Source organism: Oncorhynchus kisutch, linkage group LG11, assembly GCF_002021735.2.
Source record: "Oncorhynchus kisutch isolate 150728-3 linkage group LG11, Okis_V2, whole genome shotgun sequence".
NCBI classification, from domain to species: Eukaryota; Metazoa; Chordata; class Actinopteri; order Salmoniformes; family Salmonidae; genus Oncorhynchus; species Oncorhynchus kisutch.
Genome location: NC_034184.2, coordinates 3,626,442 through 3,649,664, shown reverse-complemented (window position 1 = coordinate 3,649,664; position 23,223 = coordinate 3,626,442). Strand labels below are relative to the sequence as shown.

The following is a 23,223-nucleotide window of genomic DNA, read 5'->3' as shown; positions in this document are numbered from 1 at the left end:
TAGAATTATACTGGATAGAATGATCATAGATTGAATGATTATGGATTGAATTATACAGGTTAGAATGACTATGGATATAATTATACTGGATAGATTTATACTGGATAGAATGACTATGGATAGAATTATACTGGATAGAATTAGACTGAGTATATTTATTCTGGAGAGAGTTGTGCTGGATAGAATGATTATGGATAGAATTATACTGGATATAATGATTATGGATAGAATTATACTGAATAGAATTATACTGGATATAATTATATTGGATACAATTACACAGTATAGAATGATTATGGATAGAATTATACTGGATAGAATTATCCTGGATATTATTAGACTGGATAGAATTATACTGGATAGATTTATACTGGATAGAATTATACTTGATAGAATGATAATGGCTATACGTATACTGGATATAATTATACAGGATAGACTGATTATGGATTGAATTATACTGGATATAATGATTATCGATAGAATTATACTGAGTAGATTTATTCTGGATAGAATGATTATTGATAGAATTATACTGGATAGAATTATACTGGATAGAATTATACTGAGTAGATTTATACTGGATAGAATGACTATGGATATAATTATACTGGATATAATGATTATGGATTGAATTATACAGGTTAGAATGATTATGGATATAATTGTACTTGATAGAATTATACAGGATATAATGATTTTGGATAGAATTATGCTGGATAGAATTATACTGGATAAAATGATTATTGATATAATTATACTGGATTGAATTAGACAGAACAGAATGATTAGGTATAGAATTATACTGGATAGAATTCGACTGGATATAATGATTATGGATAGAATTATACTGGATAGAATTACACAGGATTTAATGATTATGTATAGAATTATACTGGATAGAATGATTATGGATATAATTACACTGGAAATAATTATCCTGGATATTATTAGACTGGATAGAATTATACTGGATAGAATAATTATTGATAGAATTATACTGGATAGAATAATTATTGATAGAATTATACTGGATTGAATTAGACAGAATAGAATGATTATGGATATTATTAGACTGGATAGAATGATTATGGATATAATTACACTGGAAATAATTATCCTGGATATTATTAGACTGGATAGAATTATACTGGATAGAATAATTATTGATAGAATTATACTGGATAGAATAATTATTGATAGAATTATACTGGATAGAATGATTATGGATATTATTAGACTGGATATAATTATACTGGATAGATTTATACTGGATAGAATGACTATGGATATAATTATACTGGATAGAATGATTATGGATATCACTTTTCTGGATAGAATGATTATGGATAGAATTATACTGGATAGAATGATTATGGATAGAATTATACTGGATAGAATGATTATGGATATAATTATACTGGATAGAATGATTATGGATATCACTTTTCTGGATAGAATGATTATGGATAGAATTATACTGGATAGAATGATTATGGATATAATTATACTGGATAGAATGATTATGGATATCACTTTTCTGGATAGAATGATTATGGATAGAATTATACTGGATAGAATGATTATGGATATAATTATACTGGATAGAATGATTATGGATATCACTTTACTGGATAGAATGATTATGGATAGAATTATACTGGATAGAATTATCCTGGATAGAATGATTATGGATAGAATTATACTGGATAGAATGATTATGGATATAATTATACTGGATAGAATGATTATGGATATCACTTTTCTGGATAGAATGATTATGGATAGAATTATACTGGATAGAATGATTATGGATATAATTATACTGGATAGAATGATTATGGATATCACTTTACTGGATAGAATGATTATGGATAGAATTATACTGGATAGAATTATCCTGGATAGAATTATACTGGATAGAATGATTATGGATAGAATTATACTAGATAGAATGATTATGGATATCACTTTTCTGGATAGAATGATTATGGATAGATTTATACTGGATATAATTATATTGGATAGAATGATTATAGATATAATTATCCTGGATAGAATTATACTGAGTATATTTATTCTGGATCGAGTTATGCCGGATAGAATGATTATGGATATAATTATACTGAATAGAATTTTACTGGATATAATGATTATGGATAGAATTATACTGGATATAATTATACTGGATAGAATTATACTGGATAGAATTATACTGGATAGAATGATTATGGATAGAATTTTACTGGATAGAATGATTATGGATAGAATTATACTGGATAGAATGATTATGGATAGAATTTTACTGGATAGAATGATTATGGATAGAATTATACTGGATAGAATGATTATGGATAGAATTTTACTGGATAGAATGATTATGGATAGAATTATACTGGATAGAATTATCCTGGATATTATTAGACTGGACATAATTATACTGGATAGATTTATACTGGATAGATTTATACTGGATAGAATGACTATGGATTGAATTATACTTGATAAAATGATAATGGATAGAATTATTATGGATATACTTATACTGGATAGAATTATAATGAATAGAATGATTGTGGATATAATTATACTTGATAAAATTACACTGGATAGAATGATTATTGATAGAATTATACTGGATTGAATTAGACAGAATAGAATGATTATGGATATTATTAGACTGGATAGAATGATTATGGATAGAATTATACTGGATTGAATTAGACAGAATAGAATGATTATGGATATTATTAGACTGGATAGATTGATTATGGATATTATTAGACTGGATAGATTTATACTGGATAGATTTATACTGGATAGAATGACTATGGATATTATTAGACTGGATAGATTGATTATGGATATTATTAGACTGGATAGATTGATTATGGATATTATTAGACTGGATAGATTGATTATGGATATTATTAGACTGGATAGATTGATTATGGATATTATTAGACTGGATAGATTGATTATGGATATTATTAGACTGGATAGATTGATTATGGATATTATTAGACTGGATAGATTGATTATGGATATTATTAGACTGGATAGATTGATTATGGATATTATTAGACTGGATAGATTGATTATGGATATTATTAGACTGGATAGATTGATTATGGATATTATTAGACTGGATAGATTGATTATGGATATTATTAGACTGGATAGATTGATTATGGATATTATTAGACTGGATAGATTGATTATGGATATTATTAGACTGGATAGATTGATTATGGATATTATTAGACTGGATAGATTGATTATGGATATTATTAGACTGGATAGATTTATACTGGATATTATTATACTGGATAGATTGATTATGGATATTATTAGACTGGATAGATTGATTATGGATATTATTAGACTGGATAGATTGATTATGGATATTATTAGACTGGATAGATTGATTATGGATATTATTAGACTGGATAGATTTATACTGGATAGAATTATACTGGATAGAATGATTATGGATATTATTAGACTGGATAGATTTATACTGGATAGATTTATACTGGATAGAATGACTATGGATAGAGTTATACTGGATAGAATGATTATGGATTGAATTATACAGGTTAGAATGATTATGGATATAATTGTACTTGATAGAATTATACAGGATATAATGATTTTGGATAGAATTATGCTGGATAGAATTATACTGGATATAATGATAATAGATTGAATGATTTTGGATTGAATTATACAGGTTAGAATGATTATGGATATAATTGTACTTGATAGAATTATACAGGATATAATGATTATGGATAGAATTATACTGGATAGAATTATACTGGATAGAATGATTATTGATATAATTATACTGGATTGAATTAGACAGAACAGAATGATTAGGTATAGAATTATACTGGATAGAATTCGACTGGATATAATGATTATGGATATAATTTTACTGGATAGAATGATTATGGATATAATTTTACTGGATAGAATGATTATGGATATAATTACACTGGAAATAATTATCCTGGATATTATTAGACTGGATAGAATTATACTGGATAGAATGATTATTGATAGAATTATACTGGATTGAATTAGACAGAATAGAATGATTATGGATATTATTAGACTGGATAGAATGATTATGGATAGAATTATACTGGATAGAATGATTATGGACATAATTATACTGGATAGAGTTATATTGGATAGAATTATACTGGATAGAATGATAATAGATTGAATGATTTGTGGATTGAATTATACAGGTTAGAATGATTATGGATATAATTGTACTTGATAGAATTATACTGGATATAATGATAATAGATTGAATGATTATGGATTGAATTATACAGGTTACAATGATTATGGATATAATTGTACTTGATAGAATTATACAGGATATAATGATTTTGGATAGAATTATACTGGATAGAATTATACTGGATAGAATGATTATGGATATAATCATTATGGATAGAATTATACTGGATAGAATTATATTGGATAGAATGATTATAGATAGAATTATTCTGGATAGAATTATACTGGATAGAATTATACTGGATATAATTATATTGGATAGAATGATTATTGATATAATTATACTGGATTGAATTAGACAGAATATAAATATTATGTATAGAATTATACTGGATATAATTATTCTGGATAGAATGATTATGGATAGAATTATCCTGGATAGAATTATACTGGATAGAATGATTATGGATAGAATTTTACTGGATAGAATGATTATGAATAGAATTATACTGGATAGAATGATTATGAATAGAATTATACTGGATAGAATTATACTGGATAGATTTATACTGGATATAATGATTATGGATATACTTATATTGGGTATAATTAGAATGAATAGAATGATTATGTATAGAATTATACTGGATAGAATGATTATAGATAGAATTATACTGATTATATTTATTCTGGATAGAGTTATGCCGGATAGAATGATTATGGATATAATTATACTGAATATAATTTTACTGGATATAATTAGACTGGATAGAATTAGACTGGATAGAATTATACTGGATAGAATTTTATTGGATATAATTAGACTGGATAGAATGATTATGGATATAATTTTACTGGATAGAATGATTATGGATATAATTACACTGGAAATAATTATCCTGGATATTATTAGACTGGATAGAATTATACTGGATAGAATGATTATTGATAGAATTATACTGGATTGAATTAGACAGAATAGAATGATTATGGATATTATTAGACTGGATAGAATGATTATGGATAGAATTATACTGGATAGAATGATTATGGACATAATTATACTGGATAGAGTTATATTGGATAGAATTATACTGGATAGAATGATAATAGATTGAATGATTATGGATTGAATTATACAGGTTAGAATGATTATGGATATAATTGTACTTGATAGAATTATACTGGATATAATGATAATAGATTGAATGATTATGGATTGAATTATACAGGTTAGAATGATTATGGATATAATTATACTGAATAGAATTTTACTGGATATAATTAGACTGGATATAATTAGACTGGATAGAATTATACTGGATAGAATTTTATTGGATATAATTAGACTGGATAGAATTATACTGGATAGAATTATACTGAATTGAATTGTACTGGATAGAATTATACTGGATAGAATTATTATGGATAGAATTATACTGAATTGAATTGTACTGGATAGAATTATACTGGATAGAATTATTATGGATAGAATTATACTGAATTGAATTGTACTGGATAGAATTATACTGGATAGAATGATTATGGATAGAATTATACTGGATAGAATGATTATGGATATAATTATACTGAATTGAATTGTACTGGATAGAATTATACTGGATAGAATTATTATGGATAGAATTATACTGAATTGAATTGTACTGGATAGAATTGTACTGGATAGAATTATACTGGATAGAATTATTATGGATAGAATTATACTGAATTGAATTGTACTGGATAGAATTATTATGGATAGAATTATACTGAATTGAATTATACTGGATAGAATGTTTATGGATATTATTAGACTGGATACAATTATACTGAATAGAATTATATTGGATAGAATTAGACTGTATATAATTATACTGGATAAAATTACACAGGATAGAATTATTCTGGATATAATTATATTGGATAGAATGTTTATGGATATAATTATTCTGGATAGAATGTTTATGGATAGAATTATACTGAATAGAATTATATTGGATAGAATGTTTATAGATATAATTATTCTGGATATAATTATATTGGATAGAATGTTTATGGATATAATTATTCTGGATAGAATGTTTATGGATATAATTATACTGATAAGAATTATATTGGATAGAATTATACTGGATAGAATTATACTGAATAGAATTATACTGGATAGAATTATACTGGATAAAATTATACTGGATAGAATTATACTGAATAGAATCATTATGGATAGAATTATACTGGATAAAATTATACTGGATAGAATTATACTGAATAGAATCATTATGGATAGAATTATACTGGATAGAATTATACTGGATAGAATGATTATGGATAGAATTATACTGGATAGAATTATACTGAATAGAATGATTATGGATAGAATTTTACTGGATAGAATTATACTGAATAGAATGATTATGGATAGAATTATACTGGATAGAATTATACTGAATAGAATGATTCTGATTAGAATTATTCTGGTTCGATTGATACGACATGTTCATGTTAAGTGTTGAAGTGCCATTAGTCCAACATCTAGATGTGGTAGAGCAGGGGTGTCAGACTCAGGGGTCTGGTTGTTTCACGCCCCTGTGGTAGAAATTTGATAGAGAAGGAGAGGATTGGAGGGTGATCATGATGGTGAGATGATGATGATGATGATGGTGATGATGATGTTGCTCTCCATAGATAACCCAAGAACCCCAGCAGCCGTTACCATGTACCCCCCAGGCAGAGGAGGACCGATGCAAATCAGCCCCCACCTCCCCATGTGACCAAGGTACACACACACATTTAGGACAATGGACATGCTGACCACTTACTTCAGACATCACACATCATCACCCAGGTTCAGGGAGTAAAATCATTTTCACATTGAATTCATGGATTCTGCATTGGTGGGTTCCAGGGAGTGATTTGTTGTTCACTTCCACCCCTGCCCATACACAGAGGAACACACTTTTATCACTCCTGTACCTCTCTGGTTTCTCTCCCAGACCTGAAAGAGTTGGAGAACATACGCAAGGCGCTGTCGTTTGACCAACGTGGACAGGAACACAAGTCGGCCTCATCCTCTTCTTCCAGCAGGGTGGCGGTGGGCTCAGAGGGGGGCGAGGCCCGGGAGAATGGAGAGCTCAAGACTGTCCAGACCAAGAGGATGACGCTGCAGAACTTCCTCTTCATCAAGGTCCTGGGCAAAGGCAGCTTCGGAAAGGTACAGTACTATCTGACTCTCTGACTGTCTGTCCTTCTGACTTTGTCTGACTGTCTGTCTGTCTGTCTGTCTGTCTGTCTGTCTGTCTGTCTGTCTGTCTGTCTGTCTGACTCTCTGACTGTCTGTCTTTCTGACTTTGTCTGTCTGTCTGTCTGTCTGTCTGACTCTTTCTTTCTTTCAGTCTGTCTGTCTGTCTGTCTGTCTGTCTGTCTGTCTGTCTGTCTGTCTGTCTGTCTGTCTGTCTGTCTGTCTGTCTGTCTGTCTGTCTGTCTGTCTGTCTGTATGTCTGACTATTTGTCTGTCTGTCTGTCTGTCTGTCTGTCTGTCTGTCTGACTCTCTTTCTGTCTGTCTGTCTGTCTGTCTGTCTGTCTGTCTGTCTGTCCTCTCAATTTAATCAAGTGCCGAAAATTAGTCAGTGGCTTGAGTGTTGTTACAGTAGTAGTGTGTGTGTGTGTGTGTGTGTGTGTGTGTGTGTGTGTCTGTATGTATGTACGTGCGTGCGTTTATGTGCTTCCGTGTGCATGGGTATGTTAACCTCTGCGGTTCTTCCCTGTAGGTGATGCTGGCTGAGCTGAAAGGGACAGATGAGGTGTATGCTGTGAAGGTGTTGAAGAAAGACGTGATCCTGCAGGATGATGATGTGGACTGTACCCTGACAGAGAAACGCATATTGGCCCTGGCTAGGAAACACCCCTACCTGACCCAGCTCTTCTGCTGCTTCCAGACTAAGGTAGGAAACACCCCTACCTGACCCAGCTCTTCTGCTGCTTCCAGAATAAGGTAGGAAACACACCTACCTGACCCAGCTCTTCTGCTGCTTCCAGAATAAGGTAGGAAACACCCCTAACTCACACACACACACACACACACACACACACACACACACACACACACACACACACACACACACACACACACACACACACACACACACACACACACAGACAGACACAGACACACACACACACACACACACACACACACACACACACACACACACACACACACACACACACACACACACACACACACACACACACACACAGACACGCAGACACACACACACACAGACACACACACAGACACACACACACACACACACAGGCACACACACAGGCACACACACACACACACACACAGACGCACACACAGACGCACACACACAGACACACAGACACACAGACACACACACAGACACACATACACACACACACACACACAAACACACACAGACACACACACACACACATTGTACAGTGCACACGGAAAGTCTTCAGACCCTCAACTTCTTCCACATGTTGTTACGTTGCAGCCTTATTCTAAAATTGATTAAATAAAAGATTTTCCTCATCAATCTATACACAATTAAGTTAAAAGGCACATGACAGCCCACTTGAAGTTTGCCAAAAAACGCCTAAAGGACTCTCAGACCATGAGAAACAAGATTCTCTGGTCTAATGAAACCAAGATTGAACTCTTTTCCCTGAATACCAAGTGTCACGTCTGGAGGAAACCAGGCACCGCTCATCACCTGGCCAATACCATCCTTACGGTGAAGCATGGTGGTGGCAGCATCATGCTGTGCGGATATGTTTCAGCACCAGGGACTGGGAGACTAGTCAGGATCAAGAGAAGGATGAATGGAGTAAAGTACAGATAGATCCTTGATTAAAACCTGCTCCAGACTGGGATGAAGGTTCACCTTCCAACAGGACAACGACCCTAAGCACACAGCCAAGACAACGCAGGAGTGGCTTCGGGACAAGTCTCTGAATGTCCCTGAGTGGCCCAGCCAGAGCCAGGACTTTAAGCGGATCTAGCATCTCTGTAGCGACCAGAAAATAGCCGTGCAGCGACCCTCCCCATCCAACCTGACAGAGCTTGAGAGGATCTGCAGAGAAGAATGGGAGAAACTCCCCAAATACAGGCGTGTCAAGCTTGTAGTGTCATACCCAAGAAGACTCGAGGCTGTAATCACTGCCAAAGGTGCTTCAACAAAGTACTGGATATATGTAAATGTGATATTTCAGTTTTTTATTTTTAATACATTCGATACAAAAATGGCTAAAAACTTGTTTTTCTTTGTCATTATGGGGTATTGTGTGTAGATTGATGGGGGGGAAAAACAATGTAACCCATTTTAGAATAAGGCTGTAATGTAACAAAATGTGAAAAAGTGAAAGGGTCTTAATACTTTATGAATGCACTGTGCACAAAAACACAATACACTCACAGTTGGATTGGCAGGTGGGCAGAATGACAGACACACACTGGCATGCTCAGACCCCTTCTAGACTCACTTGTCTGCTTCTTGACAACTAACATAGGGTTAAAAACCACCACAAACACACAGGCACATTGACTGGAATGACCACTTATGAACCACTCCATAGACAGTATTTTCGCTGGTTGGGATTTAGTTATGATTGCCACTAAGTGGTAATATAACACCATAGTTGAAGAACACAACAGGACTCAATACATGGTAATTCACATACAGCCCTTTCAAAAATGTTCCTCTGGCTATAGTTACTGACCGTAGGGGGTATAGGATGGTAACCGGGGCGTTCCACCAATAGAGTGCCTATAGTGTAGGATGGGAACCGGGGCGTTCCACCAATAGAGTGCCTATAGTGTAGGATGGGAACCGGGGCGTTCCACCAATAGAGTGCCTATAGTGTAGGATGGGAACCGGGGCGTTCCACCAATAGAGTGCCTATAGTGTAGGATGGGAACCGGGGCGTTCCACCAATAGAGTGCCTATAGTGTAGGATGGGAACCGGGGCGTTCCACCAATAGAGTGCCTATAGTGTAGGATGGTAACCGGGACGTTCCACCAATAGAGTGCCTATAGTGTAGGATGGGAACCGGGGCGTTCCACCAATAGAGTGCCTATAGTGTAGGATGGTAACCGGATCGTTCCACCAATAGAGTAGGTTGTTCCACCAATAGAGTACCTATAGTGTAGGATGGTAACCTGGGCGTTCCACCAATAGAGTGCCTATAGTGTAGGATGGTAACCGGGGCGTTCCACCAATAGAGTGCCTATAGTGTAGGATGGGAACCGGGGCGTTCCACCAATAGAGTGCCTATAGTGTAGGATGGTAACCGGGGCGTTCCACCAATAGAGTGCCTATAGTGTAGGATGGTAACCGGGGCGTTCCACCAATAGAGTGCCTATAGTGTAGGATGGGAACCGGGGCGTTCCACCAATAGAGTGCCTATAGTGTAGGATGGGAACCGGGGCGTTCCACCAATAGAGTGCCTATAGTGTAGGATGGTAACCGGGGCGTTCCACCAATAGAGTGCCTATAGTGTAGGATGGTAACCGGGGCGTTCCACCAATAGAGTGCCTATAGTGTAGGATGGGAACCGGGGCGTTCCACCAATAGAGTGCCTATAGTGTAGGATGGGAACCGGGTCGTTCCACCAATAGAGTGCCTATAGTGTAGGATGGTAACCGGGTCATTCTAGGAATAGAGTGCCTATAGTGTAGGATGGTAATCCGGGTCGTTCTAGGAATAGAGTGCCTATAGTGTAGGATAGTAACCTGGTCGTTCCACCAATAGAGTGCCTATAGTGTAGGATGGTAACCGGGTCGTTCCACCAATAGAGTGCCTATAGTGTAGGATGGTAACCGGGTCGTTCCATCAATAGAGTGCCTATAGTGTAGGATGGTAACCTGGTCGTTCCACCAATAGAGCGCCTATAGTGTAGGATGGTAACCGGGTCGTTCTAGGAATAGAGTGCCTACAGTGTAGGATGGTAATCCGGGTCGTTCTAGGAATAGAGTGCCTATAGTGTAGGATAGTAACCTGGTCGTTCCACCAATAGAGTGCCTATAGTGTAGGATGGTAACCGGGTCGTTCCACCAATAGAGTAGGATAGGAACCTGGTCGGTCCACAAATAGAGTGCCTATAGTGTAGGATGGTAACCTGGTCGTTCCACCAATAGAGTGCCTATAGTGTAGGATGGTAACCTGGTCATTCCACCAATAGAGTGCCTATAGTGTAGGATGGTAACCGGGTCGTTCCACCAATAGATTGCCTATAGTGTAGGATGGTAACCGGGTCGTTCCACCAATAGAGTGCCTATAGTGTAGGATGGTAACCTGGTCGTTCCACCAATAGAGTGTCTATAGTGTAGGATGGTAACCGGGTCGTTCTAGGAATAGAGTGCCTATAGTGTAGGATGGTAATCCGGGTCGTTCTAGGAATAGAGTGCCTATAGTGTAGGATGGTAATCCGGGTCGTTCTAGGAATAGAGTGCCTATAGTGTAGGATGGTAACCGGGTCGTTCTAGGAATAGAGTGCCTATAGTGTAGGATGGTAATCCGGGTCGTTCTAGGAATAGAGTGCCTATAGTGTAGGATGGTAACCGGGTCGTTCTAGGAATAGAGTGCCTATAGTGTAGGATGGTAACCTGGTCATTCCACCAATAGAGTGCCTATAGTGTAGGATGGTAACCGGGTCGTTCCACCAATAGATTGCCTATAGTGTAGGATGGGAACCGGGGCGTTCCACCAATAGAGTGCCTATAGTGTAGGATGGGAACCGGGTCGTTCCACCAATAGAGTAGGTTGTTCCACCAATAGAGTACCTATAGTGTAGGATGGTAACCGGGGCGTTCCACCAATAGAGTGCCTATAGTGTAGGATGGTAACCGGGTCGTTCCACCAATAGAGTGCCTATAGTGTAGGATGGTAACCGGGGCGTTCCACCAATAGAGTGCCTATAGTGTAGGATGGTAACCGGGGCGTTCCACCAATAGAGTGCCTATAGTGTAGGATGGTAACCGGGGCGTTCCACCAATAGAGTGCCTATAGTGTAGGATGGGAACCGGGGCGTTCCACCAATAGAGTGCCTATAGTGTAGGATGGTAACCGGGGCGTTCCACCAATAGAGTGCCTATAGTGTAGGATGGTAACCGGGGCGTTCCACCAATAGAGTGCCTATAGTGTAGGATGGGAACCGGGGCGTTCCACCAATAGAGTGCCTATAGTGTAGGATGGGAACCGGGGCGTTCCACCAATAGAGTGCCTATAGTGTAGGATGGTAACCGGGGCGTTCCACCAATAGAGTGCCTATAGTGTAGGATGGTAACCGGGTCGTTCCACCAATAGAGTGCCTATAGTGTAGGATAGTAACCGGGTCGTTCCACCAATAGAGTGCCTATAGTGTAGGATGGTAACCAGGTCATTCCACCAATAGAGTGCCTATAGTGTAGGATGGTAACCGGGTCGTTCCACCAATAGAGTGCCTATAGTGTAGGATGGTAACCTGGTCGTTCCACCAATAGAGTAGGTTGTTCCACCAATAGAGTGCCTATAGTGTAGGATGGTAACCGGGTCGTTCCACCAATAGAGTGCCTATAGTGTAGGATGGTAACCGGATCGTTCCACCAATAGAGTAGGTTGTTCCACCAATAGAGTGCCTATAGTGTAGGATGGTAACCGGGTCGTTCCACCAATAGAGTGCCTTTAGTGTAGGATAGTAACCTGGTCGTTCCACCAATAGAGTGCCTATAGTGTAGGATGGTAACCGGGTCGTTCCACCAATAGAGTGCCTATAGTATCGGATAGTAACCTGGTCGTTCGACCAATAGAGTGCCTATAGTGTAGGATGGTAACCGGGTCGTTCCACCAATAGAGTGCCTATAGTGTAGGATGGTAACCGGGTCGTTCCACCAATAGAGTGCCTATAGTGTCGGATAGTAACCTGGTCGTTCCACCAATAGAGTGCCTATAGTGTAGGATAGTAACCTGGTCATTTCACCAATAGAGTGCCTATAGTGTAGGCTGGTAACCGGGTCGTTCCACCAATAGAGTGCCTATAGTGTAGGATGGTAACCGGGTCGTTCTAGGAATAGTGTGCCTATAGTGTAGGATGGTAATCCGGGTCGTTCTAGGAATAGAGTGCCTATAGTGTAGGATGGTAATCCGGGTCGTTCTAGGAATAGAGTGCCTATAGTGTAGGATAGTAACCTGGTCGTTCCACCAATAGAGTGCCTATAGTGTAGGATGGTAACCGGGTCGTTCCACCAATAGAGTGCCTATAGTGTAGGATGGTAACCGGGTCGTTCCATCAATAGAGTGCCTATAGTGTAGGATGGTAACCTGGTCGTTCCACCAATAGAGCGCCTATAGTGTAGGATGGTAACCGGGTCGTTCTAGGAATAGAGTGCCTACAGTGTAGGATGGTAATCCGGGTCGTTCTAGGAATAGAGTGCCTATAGTGTAGGATAGTAACCTGGTCGTTCCACCAATAGAGTGCCTATAGTGTAGGATGGTAACCGGGTCGTTCCACCAATAGAGTAGGATAGGAACCTGGTCGGTCCACAAATAGAGTGCCTATAGTGTAGGATGGTAACCTGGTCGTTCCACCAATAGAGTGCCTATAGTGTAGGATGGTAACCTGGTCATTCCACCAATAGAGTGCCTATAGTGTAGGATGGTAACCGGGTCGTTCCACCAATAGATTGCCTATAGTGTAGGATGGTAACCGGGTCGTTCCACCAATAGAGTGCCTATAGTGTAGGATGGTAACCTGGTCGTTCCACCAATAGAGTGTCTATAGTGTAGGATGGTAACCGGGTCGTTCTAGGAATAGAGTGCCTATAGTGTAGGATGGTAATCCGGGTCGTTCTAGGAATAGAGTGCCTATAGTGTAGGATAGCAACCTGGTCGTTCCACCAATAGAGTGCCTATAGTGTAGGATGGTAACCGGGTCATTCCACCAATAGATTGCCTATAGTGTAGGATAGGAACCTGGTCGGTCCACAAATAGAGTAGGTTGTTCCACCAATAGAGTGCCTATAGTGTAGGATGGTAACCTGGTCATTCCACCAATAGAGTGCCTATAGTGTAGGATATTAACCTGGTCGTTCCACAAATAGAGTAGGTTGTTCCACCAATAGAGTGCCTATAGTGTAGGATGGTAATCGGGGCGTTCCACCAATAGAGTGCCTATAGTGTAGGATGGTAAACGGGTCGTTCCACCAATAGAGTGCCTATCGTGTAGGATGGTAACCGGGTCGTTCCACCAATAGAGTGCCTATAGTGTAGGATGGTAACCTGGTCGTTCCACAAATAGAGTAGGTTGTTCCTCCAATAGAGTGCCTATAGTGTAGGATGTTAATCTGGTCGTTCCACCAATAGAGTGCCTATAGTGTAGGATGGTAACCTGGTCGTTCCACAAATAGAGTAGGTTGTTCCTCCAATAGAGTGCCTATAGTGTATGATGGTAACCTGGTCGTTCCACCAATAGAGTGCCTATAGTGTAGGATAGTAACCTGGTTGTTCTAGGAATAGAGTGCCTATAGTGTAGGATGGTAACCGGGTCGTTCCACCAATAGAGTGCCTATAGTGTAGGATGGTAACCTGGTCGTTCCACAAATAGAGTAGTTTGTTCCACCAATAGAGTGCCTATAGTGTAGGATGGTAACCGGGTCGTTCCACCAATAGATTGCCTATAGTGTAGGATGGTAACCGGGTCGTTCCACCAATAGAGTGCCCATAGTGTAGGATGGTAAGCGGGTCGTTCCACCAATAGAGTGCCTATAGTGTAGGATGGTAACCGGGTCGTTCCACCAATAGAGTGCCCATAGTGTAGGATGGTAACCGGGTCGTTCCACCAATAGAGTGCCTATAGTGTATGATGGTAACCGGGTCGTTCCACCAATAGAGTGCCTATAGTGTAGGATGGTAACCGGGTCGTTCCACCAATAGAGTGCCTATAGTGTCGGATGGTAATCCGGGTCGTTCTAGGAATAGAGTGCCTATAGTGTAGGATGGTAACCGGGTCGTTCCACCAATAGAGTGCCTATAGTGTAGGATGGTAATCCGGGTCGTTCTAGGATTAGAGTGCCTATAGTGTAGGATAGTAACCTGGTCGTTCCACCAATAGAGTGCCTATAGTGTAGGATGGTAACCGGGTCGTTCCACCAATAGATTGCCTTTAGTGAAGGATGGTAACCTGGTCGTTCCACCAATAGAGTAGGATAGTAACCTGGTCGTTCCACCAATAGAGTAGGTTGTTCCACCAATAGAGTGCCTATAGTGTAGGATGGTAACCTGGTCTTTCCACCAATAGAGTAGGTTGTTCCACCAATAGAGTGCCTATAGTGTAGGATGGTAACCGGGTCGTTCTAGGAATAGAGTGCCTATAGTGTAGGATGGTAATCCGGGTCGTTCTAGGAATAGAGTGCCTATAGTGTAGGATGGTAACCGGGTCATTCCACCAATAGATTGCCTATAGTGTAGGATAGGAACCTGGTCGGTCCACAAATAGAGTAGGTTGTTCCACCAATAGAGTGCCTATAGTGTAGGATGGTAACCTGGTCATTCCACCAATAGAGTGCCTATAGTGTAGGATGGAAACCGGGTCGTTCTAGGAATAGAGTGCCTATAGTGTAGGATGGTAACCTGGTCATTCCACCAATAGAGTGCCTATAGTGTAGGATGGTAACCGGGTCGTTCCACCAATAGATTGCCTATAGTGTAGGATGGTAACCGGGGCGTTCCACCAATAGAGTGCCTATAGTGTAGGATGGGAACCGGGGCGTTCCACCAATAGAGTGCCTATAGTGTAGGATGGGAACCGGGGCGTTCCACCAATAGAGTGCCTATAGTGTAGGATGGGAACCGGGGCGTTCCACCAATAGAGTGCCTATAGTGTAGGATGGGAACCGGGGCGTTCCACCAATAGAGTGCCTATAGTGTAGGATGGTAACCGGGACGTTCCACCAATAGAGTGCCTATAGTGTAGGATGGGAACCGGGGCGTTCCACCAATAGAGTGCCTATAGTGTAGGATGGGAACCGGGGCGTTCCACCAATAGAGTGCCTATAGTGTAGGATGGTAACCGGATCGTTCCACCAATAGAGTAGGTTGTTCCACCAATAGAGTACCTATAGTGTAGGATGGTAACCGGGGCGTTCCACCAATATAGTGCCTATAGTGTAGGATGGTAACCGGGTCGTTCCACCAATAGAGTGCCTATAGTGTAGGATGGTAACCGGGGCGTTCCACCAATAGAGTGCCTATAGTGTAGGATGGTAACCGGGGCGTTCCACCAATAGAGTGCCTATAGTGTAGGATGGGAACCGGGGCGTTCCACCAATAGAGTGCCTATAGTGTAGGATGGTAACCGGGGCGTTCCACCAATAGAGTGCCTATAGTGTAGGATGGTAACCGGGGCGTTCCACCAATAGAGTGCCTATAGTGTAGGATGGGAACCGGGGCGTTCCACCAATAGAGTGCCTATAGTGTAGGATGGGAACCGGGGCGTTCCACCAATAGAGTGCCTATAGTATAGGATGGTAACCGGGGCGTTCCACCAATAGAGTGCCTATAGTGTAGGATGGTAACCGGGTCGTTCCACCAATAGAGTGCCTATAGTGTAGGATAGTAACCGGGTCGTTCCACCAATAGAGTGCCTATAGTGTAGGATGGTAACCAGGTCATTCCACCAATAGAGTGCCTATAGTGTAGTATGGTAACCGGGTCGTTCCACCAATAGAGTGCCTATAGTGTAGGATGGTAACCTGGTCGTTCCACCAATAGAGTAGGTTGTTCCACCAATAGAGTGCCTATAGTGTAGGATGGTAACCGGGTCGTTCCACCAATAGAGTGCCTATAGTGTAGGATGGTAATCGGATCGTTCCACCAATAGAGTAGGTTGTTCCACCAATAGAGTGCCTATAGTGTAGGATGGTAACCGGGTCGTTCCACCAATAGAGTGCCTTTAGTGTAGGATAGTAACCTGGTCGTTCCACCAATAGAGTGCCTATAGTGTAGGATGGTAACCGGGTCGTTCAACCAATAGAGTGCCTATAGTATCGGATAGTAACCTGGTCGTTCGACCAATAGAGTGCCTATAGTGTAGGATGGTAACCGGGTCGTTCCACCAATAGAGTGCCTATAGTGTAGGATGGTAACCGGGTCGTTCCACCAATAGAGTGCCTATAGTGTCGGATAGTAACCTGGTCGTTCCACCAATAGAGTGCCTATAGTGTAGGATAGTAACCTGGTCATTCCACCAATAGAGTGCCTATAGTGTAGGCTGGTAACCGGGTCGTTCCACCAATAGAGTGCCTATAGTGTAGGATGGTAACCGGGTCGTTCTAGGAATAGTGTGCCTATAGTGTAGGATGGTAATCCGGGTCGTTCTAGGAATAGAGTGCCTATAGTGTAGGATGGTAATCCGGGTCGTTCTAGGAATAGAGTGCCTATAGTGTAGGATAGTAACCTGGTCGTTCCACCAATAGAGTGCCTATAGTGTAGGATGGTAACCGGGTCGTTCCACCAATAGAGTGCCTATAGTGTAGGATGGTAACCGGGTCGTTCCATCAATAGAGTGCCTATAGTGTAGGATGGTAACCTGGTCGTTCCACCAATAGAGCGCCTATAGTGTAGGATGGTAACCGGGTCGTTCTAGGAATAGAGTGCCTACAGTGTAGGATGGTAATCCGGGTCGTTCTAGGAATAGAGTGCCTATAGTGTAGGATAGTAACCTGGTCGTTCCACCAATAGAGTGCCTATAGTGTAGGATGGTAACCGGGTCGTTCCACCAATAGAGTAGGATAGGAACCTGGTCGGTCCACAAATAGAGTGCCTATAGTGTAGGATGGTAACCTGGTCGTTCCACCAATAGAGTGCCTATAGTGTAGGATGGTAACCTGGTCATTCCACCAATAGAGTGCCTATAGTGTAGGATGGTAACCGGGTCGTTCCACCAATAGATTGCCTATAGTGTAGGATGGTAACCGGGTCGTTCCACCAATAGAGTGCCTATAGTGTAGGATGGTAACCTGGTCGTTCCACCAATAGAGTGTCTATAGTGTAGGATGGTAACCGGGTCGTTCTAGGAATAGAGTGCCTATAGTGTAGGATGGTAATCCGGGTCGTTCTAGGAATAGAGTGCCTATAGTGTAGGATAGCAACCTGGTCGTTCCACCAATAGAGTGCCTATAGTGTAGGATGGTAACCGGGTCATTCCACCAATAGATTGCCTATAGTGTAGGATAGGAACCTGGTCGGTCCACAAATAGAGTAGGTTGTTCCACCAATAGAGTGCCTATAGTGTAGGATGGTAACCTGGTCATTCCACCAATAGAGTGCCTATAGTGTAGGATATTAACCTGGTCGTTCCACAAATAGAGTAGGTTGTTCCACCAATAGAGTGCCTATAGTGTAGGATGGTAATCGGGGGCGTTCCACCAATAGAGTGCCTATAGTGTAGGATGGTAAACGGGTCGTTCCACCAATAGAGTGCCTATCGTGTAGGATGGTAACCGGGTCGTTCCACCAATAGAGTGCCTATAGTGTAGAATGGTAACCTGGTCGTTCCACAAATAGAGTAGGTTGTTCCTCCAATAGAGTGCCTATAGTGTAGGATGGTAATCTGGTCGTTCCACCAATAGAGTGCCTATAGTGTAGGATGGTAACCTGGTCGTTCCACAAATAGAGTAGGTTGTTCCTCCAATAGAGTGCCTATAGTGTATGATGGTAACCTGGTCGTTCCACCAATAGAGTGCCTATAGTGTAGGATAGTAACCTGGTTGTTCTAGGAATAGAGTGCCTATAGTGTAGGATGGTAACCGGGTCGTTCCACCAATAGAGTGCCTATAGTGTAGGATGGTAACCTGGTCGTTCCACAAATAGAGTAGTTTGTTCCACCAATAGAGTGCCTATAGTGTAGGATGGTAACCGGGTCGTTCCACCAATAGAGTGCCTATAGTGTAGGATGGTAACCGGGTCGTTCCACCAATAGAGTGCCCATAGTGTAGGATGGTAAGCGGGTCGTTCCACCAATAGAGTGCCTATAGTGTAGGATGGTAACCGGGTCGTTCCACCAATAGAGTGCCCATAGTGTAGGATGGTAACCGGGTCGTTCCACCAATAGAGTGCCTATAGTGTATGATGGTAACCGGGTCGTTCCACCAATAGAGTGCCTATAGTGTAGGATGGTAACCGGGTCGTTCCACCAATAGAGTGCCTATAGTGTAGGATGGTAACCGGGGCGTTCCACCAATAGAGTGCCTATAGTGTAGGATGGTAATCGGGGCGTTCCACCAATAGAGTGCCTATAGTGTAGGATGGTAAACGGGTCGTTCCACCAATAGAGTGCCTATCGTGTAGGATGGTAACCGGGTCGTTCCACCAATAGAGTGCCTATAGTGTAGGATGGTAACCTGGTCGTTCCACAAATAGAGTAGGTTGTTCCTCCAATAGAGTGCCTATAGTGTAGGATGGTAATCTGGTCGTTCCACCAATAGAGTGCCTATAGTGTAGGATGGTAACCTGGTCGTTCCACAAATAGAGTAGGTTGTTCCTCCAATAGAGTGCCTATAGTGTATGATGGTAACCTGGTCGTTCCACCAATAGAGTGCCTATAGTGTAGGATAGTAACCTGGTTGTTCTAGGAATAGAGTGCCTATAGTGTAGGATGGTAACCGGGTCGTTCCACCAATAGAGTGCCTATAGTGTAGGATGGTAACCTGGTCGTTCCACAAATAGAGTAGTTTGTTCCACCAATAGAGTGCCTATAGTGTAGGATGGTAACCGGGTCGTTCCACCAATAGAGTGCCTATAGTGTAGGATGGTAACCGGGTCGTTCCACCAATAGAGTGCCCATAGTGTAGGATGGTAAGCGGGTCGTTCCACCAATAGAGTGCCTATAGTGTAGGATGGTAACCGGGTCGTTCCACCAATAGAGTGCCCATAGTGTAGGATGGTAACCGGGTCGTTCCACCAATAGAGTGCCTATAGTGTATGATGGTAACCGGGTCGTTCCACCAATAGAGTGCCTATAGTGTAGGATGGTAACCGGGTCGTTCCACCAATAGAGTGCCTATAGTGTCGGATGGTAATCCGGGTCGTTCTAGGAATAGAGTGCCTATAGTGTAGGATGGTAACCGGGTCGTTCCACCAATAGAGTGCCTATAGTGTAGGATGGTAATCCGGGTCGTTCTAGGATTAGAGTGCCTATAGTGTAGGATAGTAACCGGGTCGTTCCACCAATAGATTGCCTTTAGTGAAGGATGGTAACCTGGTCGTTCCACCAATAGAGTAGGATAGTAACCTGGTCGTTCCACCAATAGAGTAGGTTGTTCCACCAATAGAGTGCCTATAGTGTAGGATGGTAACCTGGTCTTTCCACCAATAGAGTAGGTTGTTCCACCAATAGAGTGCCTATAGTGTAGGATGGTAACCGGGTCGTTCTAGGAATAGAGTGCCTATAGTGTAGGATGGTAATCCGGGTCGTTCTAGGAATAGAGTGCCTATAGTGTAGGATAGCAACCTGGTCGTTCCACCAATAGAGTGCCTATAGTGTAGGATGGTAACCGGGTCATTCCACCAATAGATTGCCTATAGTGTAGGATAGGAACCTGGTCGGTCCACAAATAGAGTAGGTTGTTCCACCAATAGAGTGCCTATAGTGTAGGATGGTAACCTGGTCATTCCACCAATAGAGTGCCTATAGTGTAGGATAGTAACCTGGTCGTTCCACAAATAGAGTAGGTTGTTCCACCAATAGAGTGCCTATAGTGTAGAATGGTAATCGGGGCGTTCCACCAATAGAGTGCCTATAGTGTAGGATGGTAAACGGGTCGTTCCACCAATAGAGTGCCTATTGTGTAGGATGGTAACCGGGTCGTTCCACCAATAGAGTGCCTATAGTATAGGATGGTAACCTGGTCGTTCCACAAATAGAGTAGGTTGTCCCTCCAATAGAGTGCCTATAGTGTAGGATGGTAATCTGGTCGTTCCACCAATAGAGTGCCTATAGTGTAGGATGGTAACCTGGTCGTTCCACAAATAGAGTAGGTTGTTCCTCCAATAGAGTGCCTATAGTGTATGATGGTAACCTGGTCGTTCCACCAATAGAGTGCCTATAGTGTAGGATAGTAACCTGGTTGTTCTAGGAATAGAGTGCCTATAGTGTAGGATGGTAACCAGGTCGTTCCACCAATAGAGTGCCTATAGTGTAGGATGGTAACCTGGTCGTTCCACAAATAGAGTAGTTTGTTCCACCAATAGAGTGCCTATAGTGTAGGATGGTAACCGGGTCGATCCACCAATAGAGTGCCTATAGTGTAGGATGGTAACCGGGTCGTTCCACCAATAGAGTGCCTATAGTGTCGGATGGTAATCCGGGTCGTTCTAGGAATAGAGTGCCTATAGTGTAGGATGGTTACCGGGTCGTTCCACCAATAGAGTGCCTATAGTGTAGGATGGTAATCCGGGTCGTTCTAGGATTAGAGTGCCTATAGTGTAGGATAGTAACCGGGTCGTTCCACCAATAGATTGCCTTTAGTGAAGGATGGTAACCTGGTCGTTCCACCAATAGAGTAGGATAGTAACCTGGTCGTTCCACCAATAGAGTAGGTTGTTCCACCAATAGAGTGCCTATAGTGTAGGATGGTAACCTGGTCTTTCCACCAATAGAGTAGGTTGTTCCACCAATAGAGTGCCTATAGTGTAGGATGGTAACCGGGTCGTTCTAGGAATAGAGTGCCTATAGTGTAGGATGGTAATCCGGGTCGTTCTAGGAATAGAGTGCCTATAGTGTAGGATAGCAACCTGGTCGTTCCACCAATAGAGTGCCTATAGTGTAGGATGGTAACCGGGTCATTCCACCAATAGATTGCCTATAGTGTAGGATAGGAACCTGGTCGGTCCACAAATAGAGTAGGTTGTTCCACCAATAGAGTGCCTATAGTGTAGGATGGTAACCTGGTCATTCCACCAATAGAGTGCCTATAGTGTAGGATAGTAACCTGGTCGTTCCACAAATAGAGTAGGTTGTTCCACCAATAGAGTGCCTATAGTGTAGAATGGTAATCGGGGCGTTCCACCAATAGAGTGCCTATAGTGTAGGATGGTAAACGGGTCGTTCCACCAATAGAGTGCCTATTGTGTAGGATGGTAACCGGGTCGTTCCACCAATAGAGTGCCTATAGTATAGGATGGTAACCTGGTCGTTCCACAAATAGAGTAGGTTGTCCCTCCAATAGAGTGCCTATAGTGTAGGATGGTAATCTGGTCGTTCCACCAATAGAGTGCCTATAGTGTAGGATGGTAACCTGGTCGTTCCACAAATAGAGTAGGTTGTTCCTCCAATAGAGTGCCTATAGTGTATGATGGTAACCTGGTCGTTCCACCAATAGAGTGCCTATAGTGTAGGATAGTAACCTGGTTGTTCTAGGAATAGAGTGCCTATAGTGTAGGATGGTAACCAGGTCGTTCCACCAATAGAGTGCCTATAGTGTAGGATGGTAACCTGGTCGTTCCACAAATAGAGTAGTTTGTTCCACCAATAGAGTGCCTATAGTGTAGGATGGTAACCGGGTCGATCCACCAATAGAGTGCCTATAGTGTAGGATGTTAACCGGGTCGTTCCACCAATAGAGTGCCCATAGTGTAGGATGGTAAGCGGGTCGTTCCACCAATAGAGTGCCTATAGTGTAGGATAGTAACCGGGTCGTTCCACCAATAGAGTGCCTATAGTGTAGGATGGTAACCTGGTCGTTCCACCAATAGAGTAGGTTGTTCGACCAATAGAGTGCCTATAGTGTAGGATGGTAACCGGGTCGTTCCACCAATAGAGTGCCTATAGTGTAGGATGGTAACCAGATCGTTCCACCAATAGAGTAGGTTGTTCCACCAATAGAGTGCCTATAGTGTAGGATGGTAACCGGGGCGTTCCACCAATAGAGTGCCTATAGTGTAGGATGGGAACCGGGGCGTTC

The 23,223-nt window shown here is 41.4% G+C and overlaps 1 protein-coding gene across 1 annotated transcript in view; it reads left to right on the top strand.

Moving 5' to 3' along the window:
• The window catches only part of LOC109898971 (protein kinase C epsilon type), a 219,592-nt gene that overhangs the window by 137,512 nt on the left and 58,857 nt on the right, over positions 1–23,223 (top strand). Inside the window, exons 8-10 of the mRNA XM_031835198.1 lie at positions 6,943–7,033; positions 7,251–7,468; positions 8,026–8,199. Of these exons, the coding sequence (XP_031691058.1) occupies positions 6,943–7,033; positions 7,251–7,468; positions 8,026–8,199 (483 nt within the window). The remainder of the gene's footprint in view (positions 1–6,942; positions 7,034–7,250; positions 7,469–8,025; positions 8,200–23,223) is intronic.